We start from the raw sequence: 14,987 nt of genomic DNA, 5'->3' as shown, positions 1-14,987 counted from the left end.
AAGAGCCACTGCAGGAGACTCGTCTTTTGAATCACAGGGTGATGGCCAAGCTGCATTCCCTGACCACAAGGGTCCCAAATGAAGCACCGGAGGTTCTCCCCCAAGAAAGTAGCCTGGGACCTGTCCTCATTGAAGTCCTCCACCATGCACGTCATGGCCCCTGAATCATAAGAGTTTCCAAGAATGTGGGTCAGGTCTTATAATCCCCCTGAACCAAGAGGGTCTTCCAGCCCTACCTGGTGATGCCAGGGATTACACCTGGGACCTTCTGCATGCAAAGCAGGTGCTACGCCGCTTCCCTTGTGAAAATGATCAGTGTGGGTTTCTTCCATGCCAAACAAATCCAGATCTTTTCTTCTGCTCATTTGTTGCGATCTCCCCCCCTCCCTTCCAGGATTAACCTCCCCTTACTGGACCGCACCATTCCAGACTATTCCAGTTTCAACACCGTGGACGAGTGGCTTGAAGCCATCAAGATGGGGCAGTACAAGGAGAGCTTTGCCAGTGCTGGCTTCACCAACTTCGACGTGGTGTCCCAAATGAACATGGAGTAAGTTCCAGGGGAGAAGAGGTGGATGAGGACTAGCCATGAGGACTATGTTCTCAGCAATGCCTCTGAATACCAGTTGTTGGGAATTACAAGTGGGGAGAGATGCTGTCGCACTCAGGTCCTGCTTGCAGGCTTCCCACGAAGGCATTTGGTTGACCACTTAGCAAAGCTAAGGAGGCTCCAGTATGGTTTCAAACTGGATGGGAGACCAAATATTGAGATTCATGGTCCCTTCCAACTCTATGATCCTATGACTGAGTCTATAATTAATAGTCTGCAGTGCCCCCTAATTTTTGCCACCACTAATGCTTGTCTCTTGTTGTTGCTGTGGGGTTTTTTTTTCTCCCCTAGGGACATCCTACGAGTAGGGGTCACATTAGCCGGGCACCAGAAGAAAATCCTGAACAGTATCCAGGTGATGCGAGCACAGATGAATCAAATCCAGTCCGTGGAGGTTTGAGAAGCTGGGTACTTGCACACACCTCTTCCTCAAGGTCCTGTTCCCCTTTTGTCCCTGTGTGTCTGAGCCCTTGGGCGGGTCTTAATGCTCCCCCATGGAGACGGCAGCTACAGGGAAGGGGCAGCCACAGGGCAAAGATGCTGCAGACTTCAAGAATCCAGAAAAAAAAAGGGAAGAGGAAGGACTCTTATTTAGAAGGATGTTTTAAAATGAAACAGAACCGCAGTGGATTTCTCTTTAAGGGCTCTGAGACAAGCAAGCTAGGGAGGGATCCAGAGGGACCCTTTCGCCCTCCTCCTTTGCACGAGTTGGACCTCCTGGGGCACAGAGTGGACCAGAAAGTCTTCAGGGAGGGGGGGGAGGTTACAAAACTGCATGTCCCTGCAAGTGTTGCTGGGCATGCCCTCCCCTTCCCACAACAGCCAGCAGATCTGCGGACCGAAGAGGGGACAAGCGCCAGCAAACTTTCCACCCATGTAATGGGGTCACCTCTAGAGTCACAGACTTCAGAGATGGACACGTCTTTTTAACTTCCTTTCCTCTGAAGGACTGGATCCGGGCGAAGCTCACCTACCCACCCATCCACCCACCCATACCTCCTCCTCTGTACGAAAGAGAATCTTTGCCCCACACTGGGGAAAGCAAAGTCATGGGGCTTTCGGAGGTCTTGGTCTCTGTTGCTCTGGGACTGTTTTTGCAAGGGGCACCTCCTAGAGGCTCTGCGCGCTGCACTTCCCAGTGGCAGCTCCTACATATCAATATGCACAAGACATTTGAGAAGGCTTCATGGTTTGCCAATGACCTGCTTCCGGCGGGAAACTCCCTGCCCCTCTCGTCCTGTTCCATGCAGTATGTTGTAGATTTGATGTGCATTTCCATCTGGTTGTCGTTGTTCCATCTTTTTCTACTTTGTTTACAATGGGATGTGGGGGGAGGGGGGAATTATTATTTTGGGGGGAGCCGAGTTGTTTTGTTTTAACAAAAAGAAAAAAGAAAACAGGATGGCAAATCCACTGTTCTTCTCTCCCAGGGACACTTTGTTGTCTCCTCTTGGGCAGCTTCCTGGCTGAGCACTCCCAGGGGGCCATGAACATTTCGGACACACTCTAACCCCTTCCCCCTGTTCTGCCAGGCTGCTCCTAAGTCTTTTGTCATCCCTTAGCAGTTGTCTCAAAGTTAGTTGGCTTGTCTGCTGTTTCATATTGGGGACCCCTTGCTGAACCTCATGCAGAGATGTTGTGATAGTTTTCAAAAATGATACCAACCTGGGAATTGGTCCGAGGGGGCCTTAAACTGAGAAGTTCAGCTGGGAGTGAAGAAACATCTAAGGGCTGGAGGAGCATGGCGCAATGGTTCTTGAAGTCCTCTGACACACCCTCAACTGTCCTTCAGCATTCTGAGGAGACTGGAAACAAAAGTGGAGGAAGGTCAACAACAGGGGTCCTGTAGCCTTGTCAGGAAAGGCTCACGGCAGGACTTTTAACCTCCAGCCCAAAGCCCCATATCTCAGTCTCAGCAGCCACAAGTTGGAGCCCAGCTGGTGCTCAGCACATGGGTGGTATTGTGGGTCTCAGACCTGCCATGGCCAAGCTCAGGCAGGTTGTGAGAAGGACTGTTGGTTGGAGCTTAACCTTGCAGAAGGTCTCTCCTCATTGACTCAGTCTGTCCTTCTGAAGGTTCAAAGAACAGGGAAAGTTGTGAATAGTTTGGAAACCCACCATGTCACTGTCAGGGGGGTCACAGGTTGGAAAGGGTCACTCTGCTTAGCTCAGGGTCTCTTATTTCTGTAGGGGAAGGTAATGATAACCAGCAGTGCCAATAATTCCACAGAATTTTCATCTCTCCGGGTTCGAGAGACAAAGGCCTGGTTCAGGGATAATGGAAAAGTGCAGACATCTGCTACATGAATGAGCAGTGCTTCCTCTTTCAAGCAAATCAGAAGGAGTTTGTAAACTTTGGCTTCTAATTTTAAAGTAGTAATGATTCCCCATGATATCCAAACTTTAGAGAACTGTGGTTTGTTTCACCTTAGAGAAAACTATCTGGGATCCAGACTAAAGAAAAATCCAGAATAAAACGTATCCCCAAATAAAAGCTTAGAATTATTTTTTGTCAATTAAATATTGCACAGATGGTAATGAATCTACACAGAAGGAGAGGGAAACTCTGGGAGAATGGAAAAAAACAAACAGGAAGAAGGGAACTCTGATGGGGCAGAAGAATGGGGCAGCTTCTGGAGATGTCAGAGGCTGCATAAAATAAGGTTAGAGTCCTAGGTGGCTCCTGGTTTTCAGCTTTGAACAAATCATGGTTTCCAGTATTCAGATGTCATGAAAAATTAAAGTAGAGCTAATGAGATCAACCAGCACTAAAACATTTTTTCAGATACTGGTTTGTTCTTAAATCCTAGTTTAAACAAACCTTCAGTCCTTGAGTTTGGACATTGTTGGGAACTGTGCCTTGGTTAAAAATAGATCAAAAACATCTGATCTCTTCCTTGTGACCAGAAAAGAGGAAAGGAGAAAAGGAATGATACAACCCTTAGCTTGTTCGCATGGCAGAAAGCCACAATTTTCTGTTACTCCTGAACTGGGCTGCTGTAGGTAGGTTACCTGGGCTGATTAAAAAATAAATAAATACAAATGCTGGCAGAAGTACATATACTATCTTGTGGACTTGCCAGAGGTGTGTGCGCATGGCAGGGAGAAACAAATTTCAATGTCCTGAAATCTGTCATAATCCCATACAGCTATCACAGAATCAGGTGTAGCTTGGTTGTACAGAGCAAAGAGCTCTTACAATGCCATGGGTAGCTTTCATCCCTTTGGTTGGTGGGGCAGGGTGTCCAATTCCAAGCCATCCCCATTTAGGGCCACACCAAGCTATCCCCTGGAACCTGAGCCAGCCTTGGCCTTTGTGCTCCGCTGCCTTCCTTCTGCTTTTCTGTGCAAGCTCCTTTGCACAGGGGGAAGGACCTGATGTATCTTTGCACTAAAGCTGCCCTGACCCTTCCCTCCTGACGAAGGCCCGGTCTTGTTCCACTGGGTGCTGCTGGCATCACGGGAGGGAGTGCAGGGGAGCTGTCTTCACCAGCAGACGGGCAACACAACACAACACACACATCTACCTGAGCCATTTCACTGTGTGTGTGAGAGAGTCCACCCGCAGCACACCTAATGCAGACTACGATTTCAAGAGAAGGGGGCTGATGGAGACTCGTCTCATTTCTTCCATTGTTCTAATGAGATGGGACTCACCCATCTATGCTAGATATTTCATTGTGACCTCACCAGGATCCTGGAAATCTCCCCTCTTTCTCCTCGACTGTGCTTCCCTCCCGCAAACATGCACACTCGTCTTTTATCTGTCCTTAAGCCAGCAGAGAGACTTATTTTGCAGGTATTTCAAGTGCGGTGTCAGAATTCAGAATCAGGACTGTTTCGTGCACAGCGCTTGCCTTTAATGCACCAGAGCTGTCCTGTCGCCCCGCATCACCCCATTGCAACTGCTTGAGTCACCCTTCTGATTTCTTCCAACACGCTGAGCCAGCACCCACCCTCTCCTCATCCCATGCCCGCCACCTTCCTCTGCCGTCGCCATGTTTTTTTTAGCGATCTTGGAGCTGAAACTGGATTGGCAGCATTCTGTTGAAGATAGCAATAAATCGTCAGGCCCCGGGCCCTGGCACTTCTGGACACTGTGATAGAGCTAGGAGTGGAGAGGGGTGGCGTGTTGTGTCGGAAAGAGCAACTTTCTCAGTAGGGCCCCAGGATTTGCATATCAAAGGCAAGCACTTTGGGGCTGCTGGGAGAGAGGAGCAGAGAAAAGCAATTCCTAAATGCAAAAGTCTGTTAGAACGCTCAAATATTTCACTGTGATTTTCTTTTTTTAAAAGCAGAACAGTAACTGAACTGGAATGGAACTTCCTTGGTTTAAGACAGGGGTGGAGAAGCTTCTGCTAGCTAGCTTCATTAGGTCCACCAGTCTCCAGATTTGGAACACTAGGATGTTTTGGTCAAGCGATGCTCACATGTCCTACATCCGATGACATACTTTATGTCAGGTGTGGGGCAGATAAGGATGTGGCTGGGCTGGAAGCAGGGGGTGTTGCTGTTACCACCAATCAGCTGATCATCAGGGCAGGTGAAGTGCGGTGCCTATACCCACACAGTTTGCTTTCAAACCACATGGGCAAAAATGGGTTGCCTGGCATTTATGTCAGGTGATTGACAGGTGGGCAGGCTGCCTGCAGCCTGCCAGACCTGACCCATAGTGGGATGGGGAGGTAAGGATCCAGCCCATTAGCCAGATCCAGTTCACCACCCCTGCTTTAAAACTCTACCCGTGAACAAACCCAGCTTGCACGGCAATCCTATACATGCCAACTCAAGAAGTCAGTCCCACTGAATTCAGTGGAACAAATGAGTTGTGTGTTGGGTTTCAGAACCCAATCATCTGGTCTTCTTTTATGCATTAAAGCTTAGCTTTGAGTCCTTCAGGTGCTGTTGGTTTCACAACATACATCAGCCCTTGCCAGCCTGATCAGTGGTTGTGGGGTATAGAAATTGGTTCCCAGCAACATTGGAAGGGCTGCAGGTTCCCCAGCCCTGTGTTAGATCTTGGTCTCTGCTGCCCAACCCCACCCTTTGCACATGCCCAGCATCATGGAAACCGTTTCCGCATGGTGCCATCTCACACTGCTGAGGATAATATTGGATTAATTATCCAAAGGGTGGAAGAAAATATGAGATGCTGAGAGAACAGAAATGGGTCAGGTTGGGTTCATCCTCAGTGGATATTCCTTCTACTGGGGAATCATACCTGTAGGTTGGAGTTACATCCTGTCCCTCTTGTGACTTCCAGGAAGACTCAATGGCCTCAGCATCTCCCTTGCCTTTCTTTCATGAGAACAGGCTTTCCAGAGGCCTTGGGCTACCTAGAGAAACAGGCTAGAAGGCTCTGGTCTGGCTCTTTCAGGCTGCCTTGTCCATGCCCCCTTTCAGTTTTGTCTACACTTCCATGCTCTACAGATCAGCAAAGAGGAGCCAGATGTTGGTGAATACCTATCAGCCCCTACAGCCAGCAGGGCCAGTGGTCAGGGATGATGGGAGTCCAGCAACATCTAGAAAGCCATAACTGTAGATGGCTACTGTTTTAAATTCTGGATGGGCCCTGCAGCAACTGATGCAGCCTGGCCTTGTTCTCAGATACTTGCTGTCCTCTTCCAGTTTGACCTCTTTTGATTCATGCCCCATCTCCAGTTCCAGGGGTAGACTTTGGTTTTTAAGTTCAATGCCCAATCCAATAAGGATGAAACTGGTTGATGGGCTGTAGCTCAGGGGTAGAGCACCTGCTTTGCATGCAGAAGGTCCCAGGTTCAGTCCCCAGCATCTCCAGGCAGGGCTGGGCAAAAACCCTGCCTGCTGCTTCCAGTGCCCCTGTGTTCTAATGCTGCTAGAAAGACAACTGGAAACACCACTGCCATTGCCACCAAGTTGGGAAATCTCTTAATGCAAGGGTTAGAACAGCAGGTGACAGTTTCACCTACAACAGTATCAGGATTAAAAGAGAGTACATTGGGGTGGTTTCTGAGAGATCTTTCCCTTCTTGCAGTGCTGCTTGATAGGTTAGGTGTGTCCCTGTGAACAGTACAGAAAGCACTTCCCTGGCTCTAAAAGGTTTCATTTAACCACAATTGGCATTAGCCCATCACTCATTCCAACTGGCTACCATAGTTCACATCCAGTCTGTGATTCCTGATTGGCTAGTATCATTGCATCCAGTGCATGATTCCTGATTGGCTGGAACCAACCAAGAGGTTGAAATGAACACTAGTGAAAAAACAGCAGATGTAGGAGGGAAGAGCGGCGGCCAACTGCAACAAACAGCCCTGAAAAAAGTCATAGCATCATAGAATGATTCCTTCAGCAGCATCTGGAGTCATCTGGTCCAACTTCCTGCAATGCAGGAATGACAGCTAAAGGATCTTTTTTTCCCCAGAAGATCCCCATGCACCAACCATCACCAGTCTCAAGATGAAAACCAAACTGGCCGGGCGTTTGTTGCCACTTTGGGTTCTCTCCTACCCCACCCCCTCCCTGCAGCCCTGCACCTCAGCTCTGGCTCAGAGCAACGTCTTCAGTCGCCAAGCCTCTTCTCCCTGCTCAATGGTGACCCATTTACTGCACAGGTCTCTACTTCAGAATGCCTGTGCAGTCTCCATCTGCCCATGGGCCGTGGCCTTGGGTGTGCGACATTTGCTGTTCCCCTGACCGTGTTTGTATTTTTTAGAAAATGTGAATAGGTAAGTGGCGTTCCAGCCCTGCTCACATGGGGGTGTCTTCCATTCCGACCAGGGCCTTCTCCTGGCTCCATGATGCATCTTTTGATGTTGCTGGGGAGGAAAGAATAATAATGAATAATAATAATAAACCAGATGTATTTATAAAGGAAACAAAATCTGCTGCTCCGATGCCTTTGTAGGAGTATTTTTAAGAAGACTTTTTTTTCAAAATAAATGTGAAGTGTAAAAGTTTGAAGCACTCACTGGCGGGCTCTTATTCTTTGTTCGCCGGCTGTCGACTGCCTCGTTGGAGAACCATGCAGAATGGAAGTGAAGCTTGGGGATGGCTCTGACTTTTAGGCAGTCCTGCCTGATGGAGCCTGCAGGCCTCACCCCCCCATAAGCCTACCAAGGTTGGGGGAGGGGGGCTAGAATTCAGCCTGAATGTCACATTCCATTCTGGGCAAGCTTCCACATGCCAGAGGCAGGTAAGGGCACAGGTAAAAGTAGGCAGAGCTAGAAGTGTAAAGACTGGAGCCCTGGTTTTATATGATTTGAATTCCATATATCCTCCCTTTATGGAAGGCAATGAGCCCCTTAGTTCTCATCACTGCATGGTGGGGTGGGGTGGGATTGGGGCACTGGTGAAGGGTCTCAAAGGGGCCTTTCACTGCCCTGACCCAGGCATGCTGCCACTCAAGGCCTTCCTTACTGGACACCTAGTTGTGTCACCTTTGAGAGAGAAGCTTGGCGCCCACCTATGGGGGCTATCTTGCCATCATTGTTTACCCAAAATGCGATGCCCAGTTTCTTTCTTCTTCTTCTTCTTCTTTTGTTAAATCATTTTTATTAATTTTCCAATAAAAAACATCCAATTAACATATCAAATTATAATCCAATTAAAATAAAAAACCAAAATGAAAAAGACCAAATTATCATCCAAATAATAATTATTATTATTATTTCAGGACTTCCCATAGTCTGGACCTTGAAGCATATCTCCAAATCTCATTCCTGCCTCTCCTTGCAATGCCCAGTTTCTAGATAGTCTATACAGGGTTTCCCAAACTTGGGTCTCCAGCTGTTTTGGGACTACAATTCCCATCATCCCTGGCCACTGGTCCTACTAGCTAGGGATGGTGGGAGTTGTAGTCCAAAAAAACAAACAGTTGGAGACCCAAGTTTAGGAACCCTGGTCTATACAACCCAGCCTGTGAAAGCTACAGAGCTCACAAAGCTATAGCAGATTTTCACCAACGCATAGTTGTTGGGGCTGATAAGGGTTGGATGCCCCAAACAACTGAGGGGCACTGCAGTGGATGGGAACTGAGAGTAGTTTCCATTCAGAAGTGGCACTCCCCCCCCCTTTCATTGCTAAAATGCTGTCAGGGGTTGTCAGGGAGGGTGGTGAGTGGCGTTGTTTGTGTCACTGGGCAGCACTCAAGGTTGGGTTCTGCTGGGTCTCTGGCAGCCATCCGAGAAACTCAGATGCCGTAGCCTGAGGTGCACTCCATTTCCTGGTTCTTTAGCCTGAAAGTTTCTCCCTCACCAGTCAGAACTTTGCTGCCTCCCTTCAACACAGTTCTGATTTGTGAGTTAGAAACTGCCTTCTCCCCTCTGCAGCTGTGCCGCTTGTGTGAAAATTCACAGGATCATGAAGCAGTGACCCGCAGCAAGTCACCTTCAATCCCTGTGTTGGAGGAAGGTGACTGAGGAAAGTTTCACTGAAACATTGAGTTGTGTAAACGCAAGCTCCCCAAGAGGAGGCTCCCACTTCCACAAGTGTCGGGGAGGACCCTCCAATTGCAATTATTCAATAAACCAGACTGGAAATAGATTAAATCTGAAATTCCATGCCAGCCCTGGGCACGCTCAGGGCTGTTTTGAGAAAATGGCTATAAGAACACAGTGAGAATGGAGAAAATTAACAAATTAAAGTCCAGTTGTTGCATCTTTCATGGCTCTGGGTGTTAACTAGGCTAGCTCTGTTGTGTTAAGTGGGATGAGACTGTTTGATCACTCGTGAGGCAGAGAAAAATCAGGATCATCTGCCCTCTAAGGAAGGCGCCCTGCAGCTCTGTGTGAGTTAACAGTCTGGGCTTGCTGGCTTGCTTCCAAAAAATGGCCACCATGCAGGACACGGACTCACAGTGGAGCACATTGACTTTATGGCCAAATCACTCATCCAGGTAAATCTTATTTTGCAAGTGGAAAAGGGGAAGTGTGACCTATCAACAGTTTCTGGCAAAAGCGGGTGACAAATGTGTGCTTTGGGAACGAGGTGTGGAGAAGAAAGCCCTGGTCTTCTGCTTCTAAGGGGGCACCTTTCAAAGGCCTCAACTCCCAACAGCTGATGCACATGGTCTGAATCAGCTTCTCCCATGGCTGACCATGAGCACAGGTGTCAGAGATGGGATTGGGAAAGGAATGCTGGGAAAAGAATAGCTGCTCATGGACTGGCGGGGGGGGGAGCTGTGGTTCTCATGATGTTGCTGGACTCCATCTCTCACTATTCTTGGCTATTAGCCACACTGGCTGGGGATGATGGAAACTAGTGTCCCAACAACATGATTAGGACCCACAGCTTCCCCATAGCAGATGTTTCTCCAGATCAGCAATTAGCACCCTGATGGCCCCAAAGGACACCTCATGCTGGCTCCTCACTGCCATCGATACTTTCTCATCAGCCCACTGCTGACTTGGGTCATTCCATTAGCAACTGTTTCCCCTTCGCCCCTTGCTCTCTTACTCACCTGCCCGAAAGCTGTTCCACCCCCTGTTCTCCTAAGAACCTAAGGGACCGAGCGAGGGACCGAGCAATGGGAGCTCACCCCGTCACAGGGATTCGAACTGCTGACCTTCTGATCGGCAAGCCCTAGGCTCTGTGGTTTAACCCACAGTGCCACCCGCGTCCCTACATCACACATAAGGTGGGGTTATTGTGGCTCAGGCAGGCCAAGGTGTGATATTCCTGAGGATTTAGCAAGTTTTACATAGTTCCAGACACAGTTTACACAAAACATTAACATTTGATAAGACAACCAGGAGGTCAGTCAGACATCCCTCAATGCAGAGCATCTGGGCAAACAATGACCATTAATGCAAAGGAGGTTCATAAATCTAGGAGAGGAATCCCTTCAGGAGCTTCCCCCGGTTGCTATCTGTTCTGAGGCAGAGGGGATTAAGGAGGCAGAGGAAATATTTAGTCTTTAGGAGAGCCAAGATGGCTTGTGGGTTGCTCTCCTGAACTATTTTAGACGTGGTTTATATACTTATGTATATGTATTTACCTTATGCAATTATCAACATTTATTCTATATTTAAGACCTTAGAATTCCTATAACATGGGCAAGCAAGAGAGTGCCAGCAACAGAGTCGAGATGGAGACATTATTGTGCATGGAGGGGGCAGTTCTTCCAAATCTAGAGCTTGCACAGCACTCAGGGTCTGCCTGGGTATCCGATTCAGCCCAGCCGGAAAGCATAACGTTTAGAATACCAAGATCAGAAGCGACTGAGTTGGCCATTTTAGTATGCCTTGTGAGTGGAGCCGCTGATACCAAAATGGCCGTGCAGCTCATCCCCGATCAAAGCTTTGCGGGGCAGGGGCGGGGGAGAGAAAGAGAAAACGCCCCACGAAGCTCTTATCTATAGAACATGCCCAATTCGCTCTGGAAGAATTTGCTTGCCCACCATCTCTCTGAAGCTTCAATCGGCTCCAATTAACTTTGAGAAGGGATTTCACACCCCTTGTGTGCTCAGCAAATTGGTGTTTGGATCCTTATGAGCTCTGGCAGGAAGGAAAGAGCACTGAACCAGTGAAAATTGGGTACATTTGGGTGTCGGTCTTGCGGACCCCTCCGATTCACAGCGAGGCAGCTTCCTAATTGGTGCAGATGAAGAAAGGTCCCCATGTTCTGCACAAAGAGATATTGTTGCATGTGCCTATGCTGCACGTTGCACCTCCCACAGCTACTGGTGTTTCACTGGGGTTGCTAATACAATGATGGATCCTGAATGCATCCTCAGGTTGACGGATATTGCTTTTGATGTGCTCCCTTGTGTCCCCTTGGTGGTGCAAATGTGCAAAAGGGCAATGAACTTTACATGACTCCTGAAAAACTAAAAAAAAAAAAACTAAAATAGGTCGTCGCGGGTTCAAAAGTTCAGCGCACATCAGGAGAGATCAACATCCCCCCTCCCATTCCTAAACGTGACGGGTGGGGGAGGGGAGGAAGCTTTTCGCACCAAATAAGGATAATTGGGAAATTCTCGCCTTCCCTGCTTTCTTGGCTAATTGTGATTGGAGGAGCATTCTGGTAGAAGCCCAATACCATTGGACAATGAAAGCCCAGCATTTTATCGGTACAGTCTGTAGACCCGCTACAGTCCGCAGACCCGCAAAAAAAAGGGGACCGCCATGTTTGTTGCTAGCGTAAAGAGGGAACGATCTCCCACAACTGCAGAATATGCTGCAAAAAAAATGAGCAAAATTTCAGGTCAGAGATGCTCTCCAGGACTTGTGCCACTCTTAATCTGCACTTCTGCCAGACACTGCAAAGTCAACCTATGAATGACAGGCCCCGTAGACATGTGGAGCATGGAATCCCTGAAGACGTGGAACTATATTGGGAAGAAAACAAAACAGAACTCCCTTTTTTAAAAAAATAAATCTCATTTCCAACAGCAGTCCTTTGCCAAACTCATTTTCAACAGCTTGGAGAGAACAACGTGAGAATTTAAGAAGAGACCTGCTGCAGGATCAGGCCCAAGGCCCATCCAATTCCACATCCTGTGCTCACAGTGGCCAACCAGATGCCCTAGGGGAAGTCCACGAGCCAGACCTGAGCCTGCTCCCTAATTCTAATTCTCAGAAACTTGTATTCAGAGACATATTGCCTTCAACAGTGAAGGAAGAACATAGACATTGTGGCTGGTAGTCACGGATAGCCTTACCCTCCTTGCATTTGCCTAATCCTCTTTTAAAGTCATCCAAGTTGATGGGCATCTTGTGAGAGCAGATCCCACAGTTTAACTATGCATTGCATAAATAAGTTTCTTTCTTCTCTCTGTTCTCAATCTTAAGCATCATTGAGTATCTTCACGTTCTAGTATTATGAGTGGGAGAGCAAAGATTTTCCCTATCCATTTTCTCCACACTAATTTTATAAGCCTCTATCATGCCCCTATTGACTTGCCTCTTCCCTAAACTAACCTATTACCATTATTATATACAATAATGTTGTATATTGGAACCTTTCTTCACGGTGGTGTTGCTCCACCCCCTTGGTCATTTTGCTTACCCAAATCTCAACTTTCCCTCCAGCTCTACAATGTCCCTTCTTCAGTGAGGCAAACACTGAACGCTCTGTTTGCTGAAAAGGCCCAACTTCTGCAATGTAATCCTAGGGGGATCTTCTGAAACCTCATCTGAATTCCGCTTACAATCTGCAGTTCCAAATTCTCCACCCTCGTTTCTAATGTGGAGTTCATGTAACAGTGTTAATCGTGGTGCACATATTCGCTGGTATCGTAAAAGGTGAAAAGTAATGGACAGATTTGTGGCAAACAAAAAGAACTCTGATTTGGGAAATAACTTTGGAAGTTATTCCAGTTTAATCGAAGTTCAAAAGCAGTAGTGGATATCAGATAGGTTTGCCACCCCTTCTGTATAATACAAGGTTGTCCTGTATTTCAGGGTAAAATGCTACATCCTGTATTGATACAGTTTTGTCCTGTATTTCAGGCACTGCTGGATTTACATATAAGCTAAACAAGTTATAGCTTAGGGACCCACTCTCTTGGGTTCCTCCCAAAAAAATAAAAGAAAAAAAAACAGGATATACATTTCCAAAATTTTAAGTTAGAGCTTAATAATTATTTCATGATTAATATACTTCTTCTTAATTGTATTTCACTATTAATATACTTCTTCTTAATTGTATTTCACTATTAATATACTTCTTCTTAATTGTATTTCAGTTCAACAATTACTTTGATAAAATACGTATTTTGTTATGTGCAAATGGCTTTAGATACCTATTAGGTCCATACATTACCATATAGCATGCATTCAACACAAAAAACAGTGACAATACAGTGGTACCTCGGGTTAAGTACTTAATTCGTTCTGGAGGTCCAATCTTAACCTGAAACTGTTCTTAACCTGAAGCACCACTTTAGCTAATGGGGCCTCCTGCTGCTGCCGCACCGCCGGAGCACGATTTCTGTTCTCATCCTGAAGCAAAGTTCTTAACCCGAGGTACTATTTCTGGGTTAGTGGAGTCTGTAACCTGAAGCGTATGTAACCTGAAGCATATGCAACCCGAGGTATGTTGTTGACAAATGTCAGCTGAACATATAAAGGGCCCCATCACCCTCAGTAGCTTAGGGCCTCCTCAAACCTAAATCAGGTCCCCCCTCTCTCTCTCTTTCTCTCTCTGCCAAGTTAGGGATCCTCTCCAATGCATGTCTTTGAAAGGGTGTGTGAAAGGTCATGTATTTAAGTTCTGTGTTGCCAAGCACAGACAGATTAACAAATTTGTGGGTGGGTGGGGCAAATTCCAGAGGGGCCATCCTGTTAGGCTGCAATAGATTGCAATGGATTGCTTTGAAGTCACTTCAGCACCAGATGGGGAGGGGGAATGCCCCCCAGCCACCCCGCCCTGTCCTGTATTTTGCCAGAACAAAGGTAGCAACCCTAGTATCAGAGGAATAAGAAACAAGGGAAACCCTTTCATTCCAAGATGAGGCTTGGATGAGACCTATCCCATGGTTGGAGAATCTCAGCCCACCCCCTGCTGCTCCTTGTACCTCCTTGAGTGCTTTTGCCTGGCTGGGATGTGGCCTTGAACCCAAATAATGCTCCTTCCTTCCCTGAATGGAAGATAGGAAAAAGGGTGTGCAAGTGTGTGTGGAAATTAGTCTATTATACAAAGGTAAAAATTGCTCTTACTTCCCTGCAGAAAGAATCTTATTTATTTCATAAGATTTAGATACATCTAGATTATATCAACCAATCTTTATTACAGTCCAGAGACCCAGCAAATTGTTACAAAGCAATGCACAATTCAGACAGCCTAAAAGTAAAGGTAAAGGTACCCCTGCCCGTACGGGCCAGTTTTGACAGACTCTGGGGTTGTGCGCCCATCTCACTCAAGAGGCCGGGGGCCAGCGCTGTCCGCAGACACTTCCGGGTCACGTGGCCAGCGTGACAAGCTGCATCTGGCGAGCCAGCGCAGCACACGGAACGCCGTTTACCTTCCCGCTGGTAAGCGGTCCCTATTTATCTACTTGCACCCGGGGGTGCTTTTGAACTGCTAGGTTGGCAGGCGCTGGGACCGAGCAGCAGGAGCGCACCCCACCGCGGGGATTCGAACCGCCGACCTTTCGATCGGCAAGCCCTAGGCACTGAGGCTTTTACCCACAGCGCCAGCCGCGTCAGACAGCCTACCTCCAGGTTAAACAAGCATTTTGTTCAGACTTAAAGATAGGGATCATTGGTTCTTGCAACCACCGATAAAAACGTTGCCACTGCTAATGTTCTAGTGTTTGTCCGGTCTTCCAATAGGAACCTGACATAGTGAGGCTCTGATTTTCCCAGGAAAGGTCCCAGCAAGGGTAATATCAGTTCAAATCATCAAAGTGGTTTGCAAAATAAAATAAAATAAAATAAAATATGGTACCAGCAGGAGG

The 14,987-nt window shown here is 47.4% G+C and overlaps 1 protein-coding gene across 13 annotated transcripts in view; it reads left to right on the top strand.

The window, feature by feature from the left end:
- EPHB2 (EPH receptor B2) overlaps positions 1-7,545 on the top strand; it is a 119,080-nt gene extending 111,535 nt beyond the window's left edge. For all 13 annotated transcript variants that reach the window (XM_053400592.1, XM_053400587.1, XM_053400583.1 and 10 more), the window contains 2 exons: positions 395-550; positions 902-7,545. In XM_053400592.1, the coding sequence (XP_053256567.1) occupies positions 395-550; positions 902-1,010 (265 nt within the window). In that variant the 3' untranslated portion in view covers positions 1,011-7,545. The remainder of the gene's footprint in view (positions 1-394; positions 551-901) is intronic.
- Positions 7,546-14,987: the final 7,442 nt, after the last annotated feature.

Source organism: Podarcis raffonei, chromosome 8 (genome assembly GCF_027172205.1).
Source record: "Podarcis raffonei isolate rPodRaf1 chromosome 8, rPodRaf1.pri, whole genome shotgun sequence".
In the NCBI taxonomy this organism is placed as follows: Eukaryota; Metazoa; Chordata; class Lepidosauria; order Squamata; family Lacertidae; genus Podarcis; species Podarcis raffonei.
Note: the sequence above shows the minus strand (reverse complement) of the source record. Positions and strands in the feature narration are given on the sequence as shown.